This window comes from Dendrobates tinctorius, unplaced genomic scaffold (genome assembly GCF_039654945.1).
Source record: "Dendrobates tinctorius isolate UK_male_01 unplaced genomic scaffold, ASM3965494v1 ptg000120l, whole genome shotgun sequence".
Taxonomy (NCBI): domain Eukaryota; kingdom Metazoa; phylum Chordata; class Amphibia; order Anura; family Dendrobatidae; genus Dendrobates; species Dendrobates tinctorius.
This window is the reverse complement of record NW_027361788.1, coordinates 16,305,541-16,326,601: the sequence shown is the minus strand read 5'-3', so window position 1 is coordinate 16,326,601 and position 21,061 is coordinate 16,305,541. Positions and strand designations below refer to the sequence as shown.

General features: G+C 42.6%; 2 protein-coding genes across 5 annotated transcripts in view; one reads left to right on the top strand and one right to left on the bottom strand.

Moving 5' to 3' along the window:
* Positions 1 to 7,200, top strand: part of ARHGAP4 (Rho GTPase activating protein 4) — a 144,166-nt gene extending 136,966 nt beyond the window's left edge. For 3 of the 4 annotated variants that reach the window (XM_073590779.1, XM_073590780.1, XM_073590781.1), the window contains one exon: positions 1,297 to 7,200. In XM_073590779.1, coding sequence (XP_073446880.1) covers positions 1,297 to 1,503 — 207 coding nt within the window. In that variant the 3' untranslated portion in view covers positions 1,504 to 7,200. The remainder of the gene's footprint in view (positions 1 to 1,296) is intronic. The other variant, XR_012235005.1, reaches the window with a different exon arrangement.
* On the bottom strand, positions 7,126 to 16,527 carry LOC141101610 (caveolin-3-like). The gene is made up of 2 exons (XM_073590782.1): positions 16,366 to 16,527; positions 7,126 to 7,672 (listed from the first exon to the last, which is right to left on the bottom strand). The coding sequence occupies exons 1-2, from the start codon at positions 16,483 to 16,485 to the stop codon at positions 7,331 to 7,333; spliced, it is 462 nt and encodes a 153-aa protein (XP_073446883.1). The 5' UTR covers positions 16,486 to 16,527; the 3' UTR covers positions 7,126 to 7,330.
* Positions 16,528 to 21,061: the final 4,534 nt, after the last annotated feature.

Genomic DNA, 21,061 nt, shown 5'->3' with positions numbered 1-21,061 from the left:
TGGGTAGATTGTTAAATGAATAAGATGCCGCCTTTTTCTGTACATATAGTGATTCAAGTATATTGTGCCCAGTAGGGTGACCGGATCTCATATGGGGGGGAAAAAATGTCAGAATCTTGTTCGTCTGGACCCCACAAAACGATTCCCCTTTCCAGATATTGAGAGAGCCAAAATTTGAGCTCGATCAAACGACGTTAACCCGTGCCGCTCATCGCTCAAAGTTTGAAAAAATCCAAATTGAGGTATTTTAAGATTTAGGTATTTTGCATAGTCTGTTAGACTATAAAGAATGTGACAACAACATTGCAGAAATAGCCCTGACCAAATTTTCGAACCATTTGTGGTATTTGAATGCAGAGTTGGTGGGATTATCGTTTTTTGATCCCACCATTACAGACAATGAAAAGTTGTTAATGGCTAATAAATTGCTCAGTAGCACAGATGAACCATCAGAGCACGCTAACCTACATGAGTTGATAATTTTACATAGTTATCTAATCTATTCTAGAGCTTTTGTTAAAGTAGTTTTGAAACGTCAGAATATAATGCTCGGCATTTGCTTACAACTTGCAGGATATATTGCTTTTGTTCTTCATCTTTTGTCAGAAGGTCGTTAAAGTCGGTTACTTCCTACCTCTTTTAATTTTTCTTTCCTAACTTTTGGATTTACAACCCTAGCGTGCTCTGATGGTTCATCTGTGCTTCTGAGCAATTTATTAGCCATTAACAACTTTTCATTGTCTGTAATGGTGGGATCAAAAAACGATAATCCCACCAACTCTGCATTCAAATACCACAAATGGTTCGAAAATTTGGTCAGGGCTATTTCTGCAATGTTGTTGTCACATTCTTTATAGTCTAACAGACTATGCAAAATACCTAAATCTTAAAATACCTCAATTTGGATTTTTTCAAACTTTGAGCGACGAGCGGCACGGGTTAACGTCGTTTGATCGAGCTCAAATTTTGGCTATCTCAATATCTGGAAAGGGGAATCGTTTTGTGGGGTCCAGACGGACAAAATTCCGACATCGATTTTTTGCGGTCACCCTAGTGCCCAGTACTGCTCATATAAGAGGGTGGTGGCCCACCGGAGGATTCTCCTGCTCTCCTGTGGGCCATTCCGGGCCTGGGTGTAGCTAATTTGGGGTTAGGGGAACCAATCAACCAGCTCTGGAGCCCAATGAGTATTTTAGGGCAGATTTTGCAGGAGTTCCAGGTTCTGCACCTGCTCCATATATTGTCTTCCATGAGTAATCTAAAATATTGCATTTCTATCTCCCCTCTACATGACAGGATGTGACAAAAAACATGGACAGCGTTTTCAAGGAGCTGCTGGGTAAAGCAGCGCACAGACACAGTGTCGGGGAGGAAACAAGTGAAGTCACCAAAGCAGGGAAGCCCCGGGAGACTAAACCTCATGCACCAAGTGCACTCGAGCAAGTACGCGGGAGCCCAGCGGGCAAAAAGGGACCTCAAGGAAGAACCGTTTTTCGAAGATGAATTTGGAGACAAGAAAGGGACGTAGAATCCATTCATTTCCACGCACCCCGCTCCCCCTGGGCTCAAATTAGTATTGGAGTGCTGGACGATAGAGGAGGGAAGGATGTGTGATAATATGTACATTTGCATTCATTTCTATGTATCAGTCTATGTTTTTGCCATACAGAAAAGCACAGTTGTGTGAAGCTAAATGGAGCTTATCCCTCCCCAAAAACCAGCGTGGGCCAATGTCCAACCATTTGGGAAGCACCGGGGGACAGAAAATGCATATATAGACTGTGTTGGCTGCGGATATTGGCCGTGGCTCCTATCCAAGTCAACAACGTTCATTTTTAGCCCACTGGTATTTAGGTTTCCTGGCATCTAGTCCAGATTCCTGCTCATCAGAATGATACCAGCAGGTTGGCATAAGCACAGCCAATAACACCACTAACGATCCCCCATCTTTTTTACTGATCATACAATCAGCCAGCATTAGTTTCTACGCGGGAATGAACTAGACACTGTTAGGACACTGTTAGGACGGTGACATTTCAAGAGAATCCGTCCACTTTTTTAGTTCTTGTGAAGCGGCTTTGATGTTACAGCGGGGTCCGTTCAAGTTTACGCATAGTAGGAATTTAGTCACTTAAATATGACTACACTGCTAATAACACAGGCACTGACAACAGGCGTGCAATGTCAAGGAGATTTATATAGATGTCAATAGGTGGTGCTAACTGCATCATTTTACATTTTATGCTTGCAATTGAGCAGTTGAGTGAAATATATTGAGTGGTACCTTTAAAGGGATCTGTCAACAGGTCAAAAGTGGCCAGTTCTCGCTATTATTTGCTTTCCTGATTATTCTATTTTTTGTCTTTTTAAAATCCAACATACGGTTCCAAAGATATGGGCCGTTTTGTTTAGTGCTAGTTTGTTTTTTCTGGATCTTTTGAAACAGGGCGTGGCTTGCAGGATCCTCAGGGGCGTGACCCAGCAGTTAATAAAAAGGCCCATATCTCTGAAACCGTATGGCAGATTTAGAAAAAAACAAAAACATAATTCTCAGGGGAGCAGCGTGAAAAAAATTAGAGTAAAAAAAGATAGCCCATATTTGACGTAGCCCGCATTAATTAGGACTAAGTTGGTCCATAATGTAAAAATAATCATTGTTGGCAAATGGTGTTACTTTTAGCGTTATCCACCTACTTGTACTCCATGTGACCACTTTGTTTATAAGTTCTGTTGCCACGGGGGATGTCTGCCCACCGTCATAAGTTTTGGTGGTTACACATGTGCGGTACTGTTTTCAATCTATATTATGCTCCCTATACGCTGACGCTGCAGCTGAAAATCTAAGGAAACTACGTGTGATGTGACGAGATGGGGAACTGTAGACCATTGTGTCTCAGCGCACAACTCGGAGCACAATTTGGGATTTCTACACCAAATTTCTAATTAGGATATGAAATGTACAAAAAAACCTTTTGTTTAGTAAGAAATTAGCAGACTAGATTCCTTGCCACCAATTTCAAGGCCTACTTTGCGTAATGGGAAAATCCCTTTAATGACCTTCACTGGACATTCCTTACACAGACCAAGGAGCAAAGCCATATAGCGGCTACATGGGCTTCTGAGCGCAGTCTCAGTCATGATTCCTTCATCTTTCGGTATTGGGTAACAAAACTTATCAGGCATTTTTGTCTTGTGTGGAAAAACCCAATACCATAATGGAGGCCTATATGGCTTTCTGTAATGTTAACTCAAATCAAAACTGAAAGTAAGACTATCCTTGTTGCCCATAGCAACTAATCAGAGCGCAGCTTTCATAAACTGTTCAGGTAAAATGAAAGCTGAGATCTGATTGGTTGCTATGGAAAACAGACAGTTTTCATATAACTGCCCTACTGAGTGTGATATTGGGGTCACTTAAAGAGGACCTGTCACTTGCCATAAATATTTATATTTTTTTCTCCAAGTGTAAAACACGCTGCTCTCCTGAATCTGACATTGCTTTACTTTTCTTCCTGCTCCTCTCCATTCCCTGTATATAAATCTAGACTTTTTAGCCAAATAGGCATGGTCCTGAGCTCTTCTCTATTGCCATCTTTTGGAAGACCACGCCCAGTTGGCCAAAAATACAATTTATATACAATAGCGCCATGTCTCGGGATTGGGTAGGAGCAGGAACAAAAGAACAACAAGGCTGGATTCAGGAGAACAGCGATATTTACATGAGATAAAATAATGGCCTATTTATAGCGAGTGACAGGTCCTCTTTTAATAGTGATACAATACAACCTATGGATAAGAATGGCGCTGTTTCTAGAAGAAAGCGGCCATGTTTTTGTAGTATCGGACAACCGTTTTAAACATTGTCTAAAGGCTCATATATGACAGATATCGCTCACTAATAAAGTGAATTGACATTAGTGTGACATTTTTGTCTTCATAGAATTTCCATATTATGTAAAATTTAAAAAAAAAAAAACGGAGTCCAAATTATTCTGGATTAAAGGAATTTTACTGCTTTCCATACACTTTTATCAGTAATGAGATATTCTCAATATATTCTTCAGACATATGCCAAATTATTGACGGTACATGGTGATCTTTTTTCAAGATCTGTCAGTCAGAATAAGGCCAAATTCAGCCATCCAAGGACCATGTTCCTTTGGACCATGTTGTTTGGACTGGCCAAAGGTTTTCCTGACGCAAACTTGACAGCGTCTTATACACATCTGAAGGAGGCCCAAAGTGCAGCTCTAAAAATTTTTGCTTTGGAGGATCCGGTAAGTTCAGTCACAATTTCATTAGGAACTGTGTAATATGCCATTTCTCCTGTTATGGCGCAACACAAAAATTCGACTTCCTGCGGTGACACCATGTAATATACTGATCAATGGAGCAGCCTTCTTACAAAAAGTCACTTTTCAACCAAGCATCCTCTTTAACATGAACCCCAAAAAACAGCTCTTAAAGGCGACCTTTTAATTTGCAGCAATTTGTAACTTTTCTACCTTGTGTAAATGCCGCAGTTCTGCTGAATTTGGTGTCACTTTTCTTTTTTTTTCAACTCCTCTCCGTTCCCGAGATATGTCCTTCTGCTTTCTGTAAATAAACCCAGACTTGTAAGCCAAGGAGGCCTGAGCCTCTATGTGGGAGTTTTCTCCATGATCACACCCACTTTGCTATCAAGACTAAATATATACACTCACTGGCCACTTTATTAGGTACACCATGCTAGTAACGGGTTGGACCCCCTTTTGCCTTCAGAACTGCCTCAATTCTTCGTGGCAGAGATTCAACAAGGTGCTGGAAGCATTCCTCAGAGATTTTGGACCATATTGACATGATGGCATCACACAGTTGGCGCAGATTTGTCGGCTGCACATCCCTGATGCGAATCTCCCGTTCCACCACATCCCAAAGATGCTCTATTGGATTGAGATCTGGTGACTGAGGAGGCCATTTGAGTACAGTGAACTCATTGTCATGTTCAAGAAACCAATCTGAGATGATTCGAGCTTTATGACATGGCGCATTATCCTGCTGAAAGTAGCCATCAGATGTTGGGTACATTGTGGTCATAAAGGGATGGACATGGTCAGCAACAATACTCAGGTAGGCTGTGGCGTTGCAACGATGCTCAATTGGTACCAAGGGGCCCAAAGAGTGCCAAGAAAAAATTCCCCACACCATGACACCACCACCACCAGCCTGAACCGTTGATACAAGGCAGGATGGATCCATGCTTTCATGTTGTTTACGCCAAATTCTGACCCTACCATCCGAATGTCGCAGCAGAAATCGAGACTCATCAGACCAGGCAACGTTTTTCCAATCTTCTACTGTCCAATTTCGATGAGCTTGTGCAAATTGTAGCCTCAGTTTCCTGTTCTTAGCTGAGAGGAGTGGTACCCAGTGTGGTCTTCTGCTGCTGTAGCCCATCTGCCTCAAAGTTCGACGCACTGTGCGTTCAGAGATGCTCTTCTGCCTACCTTGGTTGTAACGGGTGGCAATTTGAGTCACTGTTGCCTTTCTATCAGCTCGAACCAGTCTGCCCATTCTCCTCTGACCTCTGGCATCAACAAGGCATTTCCGGCCACAGAACTGCCGCTCACTGGATTTTTTTTCTTTTTCGGACCATTCTCTGTAAACCCTAGAGATGGTTGTGCGAGAAAATCCCAGTAGATCAGCAGTTTCTGAAATACTCAGACCAGCCCTTCTGGCACCAACAATCATGCCACGTTCAAAGGCACTCAAATCACCTTTCTTCCCCATACTGATGCTCGGTTTGAACTGCAGGAGATTGTCTTGACCATGTCTACATGCCTAAATGCACTGAGTTGCCGCCATGTGATTGGCTGATTAGAAATTAAGTCTTAACACACAGTTGGACAGGTGTACCTAATAAAGTGGCCAGTGAGTGTATATATAGAGAAGAAGGGGATATATCTCAGGAATGGAGAGGCGCAGGAAAAAAAGCAAAACAGCTCCGGATTCAGAAGAGCAGTGGCTTTTAAACAAGAATTAAAAAATATATATTTATGACAAGTTAAGAGTCCTCATTAAAGGAACATGCTACCTTGTGTTGATTTTTACATGATTATTTTTACCGTACACCTTTTTGCACTCAATAACATCTAATTATAAGGATGTAACAGAGCTGAGCTTTACCGATAGATGCCATATTCAGTGCACTGTCTATAATAAGCACATAGGCATGCTGGAAAGCAAAAATAACATTTAGTAAAAGTTGTAGAAGGGTGTATAGAAGCCAATGAATTCACAGGAGTAGGAAAACCTCTGCCTAAAATCAGCTATTGGAGGGAACCTAAATCCGGCAGGTTTTCTGCCTGATCATATCCGTATCAAGAGGTAAGTGGCGCCACATTGTCCAGTTGCCACTTATTACTCACGAAAACCACCAATGATCAGTGGTTGACCAGTATTTTATAGCTATTTCTCCAGCAATATTAACCATACAATATATACACAAAACATTTTTTTATTATCATCCAGGAATGAGATCTTATCAATGAGGCAGCTTACGGTTTCAATACATTTCCCATATTAATGGCACAAAAGACACCTGAGGGTTCTTTTTATGGACCTGGCACATTTTTTCTTAGATTGTCTGTTCTTGTAGTTTTGCTTGTGGTTAAAGTCTTTATGCTGTATGTGCATCGTTTTCCAGCCTCACCCTACGGTGTTATCGCCCTCTGTCATTGCTTTCACCTTGGCATAACTCGGCACTCTGGCAGTTGGGTTACCAACGCTCTAGGGTACCCATGTTCAGTGTGCCTTATCTGTTTGTAACCGTACACTATCCCATATCTTACTGTGACTTTCAGGTTTTGGAGAATAGTTTGACTTCTTGAATTCGGGGCCCATGTGGAGTCTTGGAAGAACGTCTTCACATTGATCTTCTGCGGCTATAGATATGTGGATTCTTTGAAGAACATCTTCACGATAATTTTCTGCTGTCTATAGATGAGTGGAGTCTTGGAAGAATGTGTTCACATTGATCTTCTACTGTCTATAGATGAGTGGAGCCTTGGAAGAACGTCTTCACATTGATCTTCTGCGGCTATAGATGCATAAGACTATGTAACAGAGGCCTTTTACCCTATACTCCTTCGCCAGTTCTCACCAAAATACAGCTGTTTGTTCATACAGAGAAATGCCAATAAAACATGGTATTTATACCCACTTTTGTTTTGTGTGATTCTTTGGGTTAGGTCAACCTAAATCGGGTCCGTTTGCATCATGATATTGGTAGTTGGGTTACTTAGTTGGCAGGTTCCCCACCTGCCATTGTTTATTGGTGTCAATTTGTTTTTCACACTTCCTTTCTGAGGGCCACACGGATGCCACCCAGCGCTTTACCCACGGCCTCAAAGATTGGGTCACAGAAGGTACGGAGACAAGCGGCATAGAACTGGCCCAGGCACTGGATTTCCATTTGGTAACTCTTGACACAAGGGACTACAGCCCAGATGTGACAGAATGAAAGGCAAGCGAAGAGGAAGCCCCACAGGAGCGCCAGCGGAAGGCCAAAAACAGCGGAGATCACGCGGTAAAACCAGTATTTCGTGATGGTAAAGGTGGTGTTGCTGGCCTTCCACACACCGTCAAAGCTGTGAATGCTGTCTGGTTCAGCGATTACATCCTCGAAATCCACCTGTAGGAAAATGACATGGACCAGTTAAGACCACTGCACAGTGGGACATTATATACTGTTAGCTAGCCAGTAGTAACTGAGCGTAGTTTATATATATGATCTTCCAAGGTGTTAGGTTAGGTGGTCTTAAAAGGAATCCATCACTTGTCATAAATAGAAAATTTTTTATCTGGTGTAAATGCCGTTGTTCTGAATCCAGCAATGTTTTTTCTTTTGGTCCTACACCTCTCCATTCCTGAGATATGGCCCTCTCTATAAATCTTGTTTTCTTAGCCAAGTGGGCGATGTGTTAAGAAGTCTCCCACAGAGAGCAGAGGTGCAAGAACAAAAGAAAAACATTGCCATTCAGGAGAACAGCGGCATTTACAGCAGGTAAAAAAATTACATGTGTGGCGTGCAGCCATGAAACAGCTGACATTAACCCCAACCCTATTATCCTACTTGCCACGGCAGCAGGTCAAGTGGGAAGAACAAGGCTAATCTTATGGATGTGCCATTTCTGGGGCAGCTGAGGGTTTATGTTCTAAGCCTGGGAGGGGGGAGGAAATATCCCTGGATTCCTCCCAGCCTAGTAATATAAATCCACAGCTGTCAGTTTAGCCTTTGCTGGTTAGAAATTATAGGGGAACCCTACATAATTTTTTCTGGGGTTCCCCTGTAAAGACTAAGCAAACAGCTGTGAGCTATTATTAATAGCCTGTGAACCTTTTGGGATATTGGCCCCTTTCCCTGGTTATTAACATCAACCCCCAGCAGTCGGCTTTCCCTCTGCTGGTATGAAAATTATGAGAGAGCTCATGCTATTTTAATAAAATATACCGTGTATTTCTTTTATACACCATGTACACAGCGGGTGCTGAACACAACTCCCATAATTGTCACCTGGTCATGCTCATTGCAGGGAGATTAGGTGACAATGATGAGAGCTCAGCACCTGGCGCATGGGATCAATGCGAACTGTATCGCTTTTTCCCAGTTGCCGATACGTTTCGCACTGATGGCACATGAATGTAATCCATGTGCATGTGTGCAGGACGTTTTGTGGCCCATGCTGCTGATGAAACACAGACATGTCAGCGTATTTAGCCCACAGACACATGGTCCGTGGAAACACACTGACATGTGCACAGATGGGTCTATGTGTGTAAGTGTCTCCGGTACGTGTGAAAACTGTCTCCCCACCTACATGGGGCCTTACAGACTTAGGCTGGATCACTGTCCTTCCTACATGATTTATTCTGCAGCTGTGTTTGTGTGTTTTTAACCCTAGACTGGCCCATTTTTAACCTTCAAGATGGAGTATTCTTTTTACATTTTTTTCTAAACTTTTTCCCGGCACTAGAACTTTTTTTTGTTTTTTCCACTTATAGAACATGATGTTTATTTCAAACTCAACCACTGCAATGAGATATTGGGTGTATAGTATTAGTGCCCGTGCCCTTCCAGCTTGCCAGGGGGCGGTGCTCTCCTGAAGATTGACAGCTCACGCCTGTGGCATGTTAGAACTGTAAACTCTTCCATCAGTGTCGGACTGGAATGCTAGGGGCCCACCTGTAATATTGACAGTGGGGGGGCGCACTTTTCACCTGCATACAAATATTACACTACCCTCGTTCACAAGTTTACCTATATCTCTATATAATAATAAACTGGGTAGTTTGGTTAATGAATGAGATGCTGCTTTATTTTTGAACAGAGTGAATCAAGTGAACAATGCCAAGTACTGTCCATACAGTGGGGTTGGGGGCCCAGATTTGCACAGGGGCCCAACGAGAGATTCCCCTGTTACCCTATGGGCCAGTCCGAGCCTGTCTCCCATGCTGCAAGCTTTGCAGAGGCACTGAAGGATGCTAAATCCACTAATCCGGCCAAAATCAGAGCAGCGCTTTCTGCAGTGGCGTAACTGCAGCAGGTGCAGGGGCTGCAGTCACACCCGGACCCTTGAGCTTAGGGAGGCCCAAAAAAGTCCTTTTAGTCCACCTGAGAAAACCAATACTATTAAAGCACTGTTGGAGATTTTTCATTTGTGCCCATAAGGTTTAAGTTATGCAACTGGCTCGCAAACGTGCTTCTTGTGTAGGAAACCTGCTACCGCTGATTTACTGCAGAGATGGACGGTAAACAACAAAATGTGTACTACAGAATTAAAAATCCTTTTGTTTCTGAGAACAGAGAGAATTATTAATAAAATTTCAATTGCAAAACTTCTTGTTTTTATATGAAATTTGATATTTTACCCATTTAACAAGATGAGACTTACAACCATGGTCATGAGCTGACGATAGTTGTAATGATGAGACAACCCCGTTAAAGCATTACAACCATGGTCACATGGGCTGACGATAGCTGTAATGATGGGACAACCCCGTTAAGGCATTACAGCCATGGTCACATGGGCTGACGATAGCTGTAATGATGAGACAACCCCTTTAAGGCATTACAGCCATGGTCACATGGGCTGACGATAGCTGCAATGATGTGAGACAACCCCTTTAAGGCTACGTGACCATAGATCCATCTGTATAGAGGTGTAAAGTCCAAGCACATGCTGACCACAGAGTCACGGAGCACCGGTCTAAACAGAGCCTTATTCCTTTAGATCAGGGGTCTCAAACTCACGGCCCACGGGCCAACAGTGGCCCTCGGGAGAATAGTTTGTGGCCCTCACCTCATGGGCCCCTCGGGACAATATTTTGCGGCCCTCACCTTGGCCGGGATCACACATGCGAGAAACACGGCCGAGTCTCGCATTTGAAATCCCAGTCACACATAGTACCGCTCATTAAGGTCATGAATATGGATGCCACTCCACTCTCATAGGCGTGGTGCCCATATTCATGAGCTTAATGAGCGGTACCACGTGACGTGTGACCGCGCGCTCATACAGGAAGAAGATGTCAGCGCTGGACCATCGGAGCTGCAGCAGGAGGAGGTGAGTATGGTGATGGCTAGACAGTCACAGCAGCCTGCTGTCAGCTGGCAAGGCCTATGAGTCACACTCACAACACATGCAGCAGGAGCAGCCAAGCAGGGACCGGACCGGACCGCGCCACAGACTCAGGTGCGCCGGGTTCAGAATGAGCGGTGGGGCGGTGCGGTATATTGCTCTTGGAAGCAGGACATCAGCCGGCCTTATTGCGATCTTGCATCATTATCCCAGGCTCAGAAGCGGAGGCGGCAGCGGAAATTGCTGCTCAGAGGGACAGAAAAAAAAAGTGGAAAAGACGCATCAGCTAACACTGAAACAGTGACACCAAGTAAAATTATCTATTACACAGCCCCAAACATGTCTTTTTCAATGCCTGCAGTGAAGAGAAAGGTTGGCGATGAGCACAGACAATTTCAGGTAAAGTGGGAAGTGCAATATTTCTTTGTTGAGCACAGGGGCATCCCGACGTGTCTTATTTGCACAGAGAAAGTTGCAGTGCACAAAAAATACAATTTGAAATGTCATTACATAACTAGACTGTCATGATCCAGGTTGGATATGACAGGCTTTTAATAAGTAACCTTTTTTTCCTTTGAGCTGGTTGCTTAGAGTTGGTTTTGCCCCCGGTGGCCATTAGGGTTATTACACAGTGGTGTCTTTTGTTCTAGTTTGCCCCCGGTGGTGGTGAGCGTTATTGCACGGGAATCTCTAACAGGTGTGAGACTCTGGCTCCTAACTATAAAGGTGTGTCAGGTGTTCTCACTCACTGTTGGTGATATTGGTGTTTTCCAACCATCCTTGGTGAAGGAAGGAGCTAGAGAAAGTTCCTGGCAGCTCAGTCAGAATCCTGGAGTGGCAGCTATGGTGTCAGCGAGGAGTTCTTGCAAAGCTTGGAGGAGTGGCAGCTATGGTGTCAGCGAAGGAGTTCTGGCAAAGCTCGAAGGAGTGGCAGCTATGGTGTCAGCGAGGAGTTCTTGTAAAGCATGGTGGAGTGGCAGCTATGGTGTCAGCGAGGAGTTCTTGCAAAGCTTGGTGGACTGGCAGCTATGGTGAAAGCTGCACTCAGATGCTGGACTCTGTTGCTGGAAGAGAGCTGCACTCATATGTTGGACACTGTTGCTGGAAAGTTGCACTCAGATGCTGGACTCTGTTGCTGGAAAGCTGCACTCATATGTTGGACTCTGTTGCTGGAAAGTTGCACTCAGATGCTGGACTCTGTTGCTGGAAAGCTGCACTCGGATGCTGGACTCTGTTGCTGTAAAGCTGCACTCAGATGCGGGACTCTGTTGCTGGAAAGCTGCACTCAGGTGTTGGATCCGGTTGGAGGAAAAGATGCACTCAGGTGTCGGACTCTGTTGCTTGGAGCATTAACAACAGAGCAAAGCTAAGTGGTGTTTCCCTGTTTGTCACTTTCCTCAATGTGTGTTTTAGTGCAGTGGTGGGATTAGTTTCTGCACGGTCCACTTCACTAGTAAGGGATTGGTTCAGGGCGAGCTAGGGATTTCAGGTATCCTGATCAGCGCCCGGTGCGGAACCGGCCTAGGGATCGTTAGGAGTGAGGAGACACTGACTCAGGGGGGTGCAGGAGGTCTCCACATCCCCGTTCCCTATCGCAAGGCCACCATTGTAATTGTTTTCGCCCTGCCGGAGGCGGTGTATCCAGACATACGTGTACTACTGAAATTCGCCTGCTGGAGGTGGTGTATCCGGCTGCACGTTCTATTACATAAATTCACCCTGCTTGAGGCGGTGTGTCCAGTCACACGTGACCATGACATAGACATGCTGATGTCCTGATGCGGCCCAGCCTCACACAGATTCTACCTCCAGCAGCCCCCGGGTAAATTGAGTTTGAGACCCCTGCTTTAGGTCAAGCCTTTGTGGTTGATTACTGGTATTAGCAATTTCAGATTGGAGGAAGGGGGCGATCGTCCACCGTGATTATTGCTTTATCTCAGTTCTGAAAACCTCCAGAAACCTATGTTTAAGGAGTATTAAAAGCTTTGCACTTTTACATTAATTAGCTTTTTATGCAGTGTGAACGTTGCAGCGCCATCTTTTTACTACGAGGGGTTATTGCTTTGGGGACGGTCACTAAGTCGCTGTGGGATGCACTTATAAGGTTGCATTAGTGCTGGGGTTTATGAGGATTCCATTAATTCCCTCTATATATTTGTCTCTGAGTGGAGGTGGATGTGGGCAGCGTCTCCAGCTGTCAGACCTCTTCTGCGACTTGTGACAGCAGCCCCCACCAACAGCCACACGGTGACCAAAGCAGACCTCGCCAGCAGTGTTAAATTTACACAGATCCCAAGTGCTAACTTAGAACCCCACCCAATCACCTCCATTTTACACGGCAGTGATTATTAGTGTGTCTCTTTGTTATAATAAAGCTTATTCCTCAGTTTCGAATTATTAGATGGACGACCAACCCCAGGGCTTTCAGTTCTTAAAGGGTTTTCCCCATTTTTGTAAATCGATATTGTTGGATGGAGCTCGTAAATACAAGCAATTTTGCAATTTATTGTTGATTACAATTTGAGATATTAACACCTTTCTCTTTTTTACAGCTCGTTGCCTTGGAGAGCGACCACCGCTGCTAGAGAGCAGAACATGCACAGTGCTTATAATCTCTTTTCTGTTGCGCTGGCTGGGAAACACTGTTGCATAGCTGTCCAGGATTGCTGTAAATTTCTAAACCCAGTCAGCTTTAGCAAAGTGATTACAAACTAGACAGCTGCAGTGGTCGGTCTCCTAGGCAACGAGCTGTACACAAAAGAAAAGTGGTAAAACAGATGCAAATATTGATTAGCAGTAAACTACAAAAGTGCTTGTTTTTACAAGTACTATCCAATAATATCAGTCTATGAAGATGGGAATACCCCTTTAAGAACAGAAAGCCATGGCATTGGTCTTCAATCTGACAACATCCATCTATAAAGATGGAAGTAAACCTTTAGTGCCAATATGCCCTTAATTCTGAAATGCTACTGACTAAATGAGATATACGGTAAGTTTCCTCCAGATACAGCGCCACTCTTTACCATAGGCTGTGTTCGGTACTGCATTGCAGGCGCAATAACTTAAATGCGTCTGAGCTGCAATTTTACATACAGTATATGGACAAAGGTGGCGCTGTTTTTGGATTTGTTCTTTTTTTTTCTTATGTCTTACAATGCATTTCAAGTATATAGTATTTATAGTATTTAAGTATTTATACCCATGTGCAGGTAAAAGTGGAGACCTTCCAGAAAAGTTGGCAAATCTCTTGGGTGCCTCCAAAAACTTGTGGAAAAGTTTCTGGTCTGCGATAATGAGATGCTGTCATTAGACAAAGCCACTGGTGTCCAAACACACATTCAGAGGTGAGCATTGGGGTGTAGAGGGGGCACAGTCTGGAAGAAGGGGGAACGTTAATGTGTATGGGGAAGTTGGGAGAAATAGCCGTCAGGTGAAAGTGCATGGTTGGCTTTACTCTAGAAAGACTGGCATTTTCAATGTCTCCTATTCATAATTATCTAGTAAATTAGAAGAAATCTAAGAATAAGGACATCACCAGCAATTCAGGACTGTCCAGCTGAATTGGTGGTAACTGTAAGATATCATACATCACTTACAGCCTTAAATGTCACTATAATGTAAATTAAAGGGTGTATGACTGGTTACTTTTATTTCTGAAACTACTAATACAGCTATATGGCTCCTATTAAAACAAGAATAATTATACCTCTCTCGCATTAATCCGATGTGCCACAGCGGAGAAATCGAGCTACTAAGCCACATGCAAATTAGCCTGGAAGTGCTCTGTGAGTACACCGACACGCCCCCAATGCACTTCTAGGTTAATTTGTATGTGGCTTCAAGGCTTGATTTCTCAGCATGGGAACATCGGATTGCTACAAGACAGGTATCATTTTTCTTGTTATTCTAGGACCTATATAGTCGTACCACTAGTTTCAGTAGTGAATTTGTCCTAACAGATCCCTTCTAAGTACCTTGGAAAAGTCATGGCACCCCCAAATGTAAAGGCATCTCCTTTATATGCACCACCCCCCCAAACACAAGTGTATTGTGGTGATTGGATAACGTAGAAAGTGTCCTAATTTCCCAATACAATCCTAATATGCTGTAATGATCTAAAAGGGATTGTCCACTACTTTTCATGGATGACCTAGGTGATCAGTTAAAAGATTAGTGGGGTCCTGGGTGTCAGACCACCACTGATTTTATATGCAGATCAGCTCTTATTCTCTTAAAAAAGAGCTGACCTGCAGTACACTGTAGGGGCCACTTCACAGAATACAGAGCTGTGGGGTCCTGCTCTGTTCACTGTTTACATCCAAGAATAGGGGGGGGGACCAAAAGGTGGAAGTTTTTTATTCATGGATGATAGAGTAGCTTTATTAATCAATGGATAGATAAGGATGGAAAGATAGATACATTATAGATATATATTGATAGATAATAGACAGATAGATGATAGATAATAGATAAATTATAGATAGACATATAATAGATAGATAATAGATAGATGATAGATAGATAGATAATAGATGGATAATAGATAGATGATGGATAGGTAATAGATAGATAATAAATAGATAGATAATAGATAAATAGATAGATAGATAATAGATGATAGATAGTAGATAGATAGTAGATAGATGATAGATAGTAGATAGATAGATAATAGATAGATAGTAGATAGATAGATAGATAATAGATAGATAGATACATAGATACATAGATATATAGATAGATAATAGGTAGATAGATAATAAGTAGATAGATAGATGATAGATAGATAATAGATAGATAATAAGTAGATAGATAGATAGATAGATAAAAGATAGATATATATATATATAGATAGATAATAAGTAGATAGATATATAGATAGATAATAAGTAGATAGATAATAATTAAAGAAAATTTGGCAGCCCTACCAAAAGCATCCCGATGCAATAAAACCTGTTTAGGTGATGTCCAAACCTCCAAAATAGAAAATTAGAAAAAAACAGGCAGCATTCCAAAACTTAGGCTATGTGCACACACTGCGGAATCACCTGCGGGTTTTTCCCCGCGGAACCGCAGGTAAAACCGCAGGTAAAGTGACCTGCGGTTTGGCCTGTGGTTTTGCCCTGCGGTTTCACACCTCTACTATGTTAAAGATGTGAAACCGCAGCGGAATCCGCAGAAACAATTGACATGCTACGGTTTATAAACCGCAGCAAAACCGCACGGAAAAAAATACAGCGTGAGCACAGCGGTTTTGAAAACCCATAGGGTTACATGGTACTGTACCATGTCTGCGGAACTGCTGCGGTTCCGCAGGGCCAAAGCCGCAGCGGAACCGCAGCAAAAACCGCAGCGTGTGCACATAGCCTTAAAGTGAAAAACCGTGGCTTTATTGATCCATTAGCAGCAACGTTTTGGCAGATTTCGCTGCCTTTCTCAAGCTATAGATAGATAGATATATAGATAATAGATTGATAAGAGATAGATAATAGATAGTTGACAGTTAGATAATAGATAGATAATAGATACTGTACATAGATGATAGATAAATAGATAGATAATAGATAAATAAATAGATTGATAAGAGATAGATAATAGATGGTAGATAGATATTAGATAGATAGATATTAGATAGATAGATAGATAGATAGATAGATAGATAGATACATAGATATTATTGTTCTCTCATTCCTCAGATAGATTTCATGTTCCTATGTAATGTCACAATCTTCCATACACCTCTCACCTGCACCACGTCCTGGTTGATATTTTTGGGGTCCCTCTGTACTAAGTCAATCTCCTTGGTGAGGGTGTCGGGGAGGGTCTTGCTCTCCTTCGCAGGCTCCGGGTGCTGGATTTGGGCCATGTTCTGTTCCTTGGTATTTCTTTCTAACTTCTTACCCTGTCAGCGTCCTGCAGCTTCTGCTTGTGAGGCTCTGCCCAGAGTGCTGCCCATGTCCAGAGGATCCGCCCTCTCCCATTTACCACTGGGCAACCCCCAGGATCTGGAGCTCACTGACTGTGACTCTGACTCTACAGCCATCATTTTATAGTTTTACATTGTGATTATCCAACTACATCTACCGTACTTTTAGGAACTGTAAATGGGTTGAAGTGCTAAGGACAGGTGGCTATAAATCACTATACACTGGCTTGAGAAAGTATTCACCCCTTTGGCATGTCACCTATTTTGTTTCATTACAGCCTGTGTTTAAATTTTTTTGCACCTTAATTCGATTTATGTGTGATACATCAGCACTAAATATTTTAAGTTACTGAAGTCGGAAAAATATAGGCATAAATTACATTTATGGGATCAAATACCGGTAACTAAAAATTGACATGTGCATATATATTCACATCTTTTGCTGTGATGCTCTTAAAAATTTCTGGTGAAAGCAATTCCCATCATAAGTCCCATGCTGTGTGTGATCTAAGTGTCACATGTCCGTCAGTATATACACTTTACCTTTCCTGAAAGGCCACTGAGGCTGCAACACCGTTAAGAAGAGGCCCCACTAACCAAACACCATAAAGACCAAGGAGATCTCCAAACAACACCATGACGACCAAGGAGATCTCCAAACAACACCATGACGACCAAGGAGATCTCCAAACAACACCATGAAGACCAAGGAGATCTTGAAACACCACCATCAAGATCAAGTATATCTCCAAACAATACCATGAAGACCAAGGAGAACTCCAAACAACACCATGACAACTGAGGAGATCTCCAAACAACTCCATGAAGACCAAGGAGATCTTCAAATAACACCATGAAGACTAAGGAGATCTTGAAACACCACCATCAAGATCAAGTAGATCTCCAAACAATACCATGATGACCGAGGAGATTTCCAAACAACACCATGAAGACCAAGGAGAACTCCAAACAACACCATGACAACTGAGGAGATCTCCAAACAACTCCATGAAGACCAAGGAGATCTTCAAATAACACCATGAAGACCAAGGAGATCTTGAAACACCACCATCAAGATCAAATAGATCTCCAAATAATGCCATGATGACCGAGGAGATTTCCAAACAACACCATGAAGACCAAGGATAACTCCAAACAACACCATGACGACCAAGGAGATCTCCAAACAACACCATGAAGACCAAGGAGATCTCCAAACAACACCATGAAGACCAAGGAGTTCTCCAAACAAGAAACAAGTCAGGGAAAAGTTGTTGAGAATTGCAAGACAGGGTTGGGTTATAAAAAATATCCCAATCGCTGATGATCCCGTGGAGCACCATCAAATCTATTATCATCAAATGGAAAGAATGTGATAACACAACAAACCTACTAAGAGAGGGTGCGCCGTCCACTAAAACTCTCAGGCCGGGTAAGGAGGGCATTAATCAGAGAGCCCAGATACCAAAAGTAACCCTGAAGGAGCTGCAGAGCTACCAAGCAGAGACTGGAGTATTTGTCCAAACGACAACAATAAGCCAAACACTCCATAGAGGTGTCCCGTATAGAAGAGTGGGCAGAAAAAAAGACTTTACTTATACACAAAAATAGTATGGCTCGTTTTGAGTTTGCCAAAACACATGTGGGAGACTCCTCAAATGTATGGAGGAAGGTACTGTGGTCAGAGGACACCAAAATTGAACTTTTTGGCCACCAAGACCACCAAGGTCTGGCGACAAATCAACACAGCTCAGCATCCCAAAAACACCCTACCAACAGTGAAACATTGTGGTAGTAGTATCATGCTGTGGGGATGGTTTTTGGCAGCAGGGACAGGTAAAATAGTCAGAGTCAAGATGAAGATGGATTGTGCAAAATACAGGGATATTCTTGAGCAAAACCTGTTTCAGTCTGTCATTGATTTGAGACTGGGACGGACGTTCACCTTCCAACAAGATAATGACCCAAAGCAAACTGCTAAAGCAGCACTTGAGAGGTTTAAGGGGAAACGTGTAAATGTTTGGGAGTGGCCTAGTCAAAGTCCAGACCTTTATTCAATTGAGAATCTGTGGTCAGATGTGAAGGTTGCTGCTCACCAGAGGAAACCATCTAATTTGAAGGAGCTGGAGCAGTTTTGCTTTGAGGAATGGGAAAAAATCCCAGTGGCAAGATGTGGAAAGCTCAGAGACACTTATCCAAAGGGACTTGCAGCTGACATTACTGCAAAAGAAGGTCTAAAAAGTACTGACTTCAGGGGAGTGAATAGTTATGCACATTAAAATTTTCTGTGATTTGTCCTATTTGCAGTTTACTTCACAATAAAAAAATCTGATGCAAACCGTCAAAAAACAGTGAAATTCCAGATTGTGACATAGTAAAACACAAAAAAAGCCAAAGTAAAGAGGGGGTGAATACTTTCACAATCCACTGTACATAGATAATATTGCTTCCTGAATCATCTGAGGCTTCTACTGCTTTCTCCACCCCCAATGCTTTACACTGTGGCACTGCTTGTCTATATTAACTGCTGTGTATAAGCACATACTATCATAAACTTTGGAAGGAAGCCACTACATTATGTCTTTCCTATCGTATGTGGTTGGCCATGAGGGCTGGACAGGGTAATTTGGATAACATGAGTGAAAACCAACAGCCCCTGATTTGACAGATGTAGGAGCACATATGGGCTTATCTTTCTTCTTATTCAATAACAGGTGCCTATTAAATGATTTTCAATCCCTACATCATATATAAATCTTCAGTAAAATGTGGAAAATGTAAAAAAATGTTAAAAATAAAAAAGATTAGAAAAAAAGAGTTTGATTTATTTTTCAGAAACAGTGCCACTCTTGTCCAATCGCTCTACAGAGGACCCATTACTTGCCATAAATTTATAATTTTTTTTACCCTGATTGAAAAGCCGCTGTTCTCCTGAATCCGACGATGTTTTTCTTTTGTTCCTGTTCTTCTCTGTTCCTGAGATACAGCTTCATCTTTCCTGTGACTAAACCTAGTATTTTATCCAAGTGGGCGTGGTTCTCAGTTCTTCATTGTGGGCGGGTTCTTGTTGGAGACACCCACTTGGCTAAGAAAACTAGATTTTTATACAAAAAAGAAGGGACCATATCTCAGGAAAGGAGAGGAGCAGGAAGAAAAGAACAACATCGCTGGATTCAGGAGAACAGCAGCTTTTACACCAGATTAAAAAGAGTTACATTTATGGCAGGTGACGGGTCCTTTTAAAAAATTTCCCTTTATTTAATACCTGCATAAAGATGGGAGAGTCACATAATCCTTGTGATTAACATAATTCTTTCTCTGTATATATCACGAAACAATCACTGACCTCAGGGAGACCAGTCAAAGAAAACACTGCGGCAGCCAGCAAAGGCGCGCAATCAGTGAAATCAGTGCATTGCTCCCTGGGAAATACAAATATGCAAATAAAGTCCGTGGAGCCTCATTTAAGAGTCTCAAACACCGGACTAGCCAAATCTTCCTCCAGGGAAGGACCCAGCCAAGGGGTGGCTCCTTTCGGAAACCACCATTACCACCATATTAAGTGGCCCTTTAAGTCAATATCCAGCTCTTTACGAGTTTACAGGTATGACAAGGGAAATACCAAGGCCAGGTATCCATCCACTGACAGCTGTTTCAGGGTGTTGCCCCTCATCAGTGTGGAGTAGGATTCTGGCTAGGTGGGAGCAATGCCTAGCAGACCAACATCACGAAACAATCACTGACCTCAGGGAGACCAGTCAAAGAAAACACTGCGGTAGCCGGCAAAGGTGCTCAATCAGTGAAATCCTAGGTGCAATGCTCCCTGGGAAATACGAATATGCAAATAAAGTCCGTGGAGCCTCATTTAAGAGTCTCAAACACGGGACTAGCCAGATCTTCCTCCAGGCTAGGTCCTTCCCTGGAGGAAGATCTGGCTAGTCCTGTGTTTGAGACTCTTAAATGAGGCTCCACGGACTTTATTTGCATTCTCTGTATATAAAGCACAGAGGTAACATATAAATCTGCTAGTGCCAGTGTTACTTACACTGTATCTACCAGTATATTTTTAGGCTCAGAGGAAACCCCCAACAAGCACGACCAGGAAAAAACTCCATGCAACTAATGCTGATGTTAAAGTTGAAATTGTCACACCAGTGCTGCCACCATGCTTGGTGTGATTTACTTATTTATACCAAGAGACCCTAAAGAATTTAGAAGAACAGACACGATATATCAGGACATAACTTTACATGAAAATTTCTTGTAAAGTTGAAATTAAATCTGACCCCGATCTGAATTTACAAATTGCAGGGTTTTAACAACCTTTTTAGCATTGGAGAACCCCTGATAAAATATTATCTCGGTGAACCCCCCTAACAATTAATTTTTTGGAAAAGACAAAAAAGAGAAAAAAGATTAAAAAAAAACTAACACAACCAGTGCACAGGAGTAAGGTAAGAGTCTCAGTAAAAAACAGAAGAAACTAAACAATGAAACAGTGTGAATAACAAAAGTA

Coding starts and splice junctions, on each gene's coding strand:
- LOC141101610 (XM_073590782.1), bottom strand. CDS start 16,485: ATGGCCCAAATCCAGCACCCGGAGCCTGCGAAGGAGAGCAAGACCCTC. Junction 7,673..16,365: donor TCAACCAGGACGTGGTGCAG/GTGAGAGGTGTA, acceptor ATTTTCCTACAG/GTGGATTTCGAGGATGTAAT.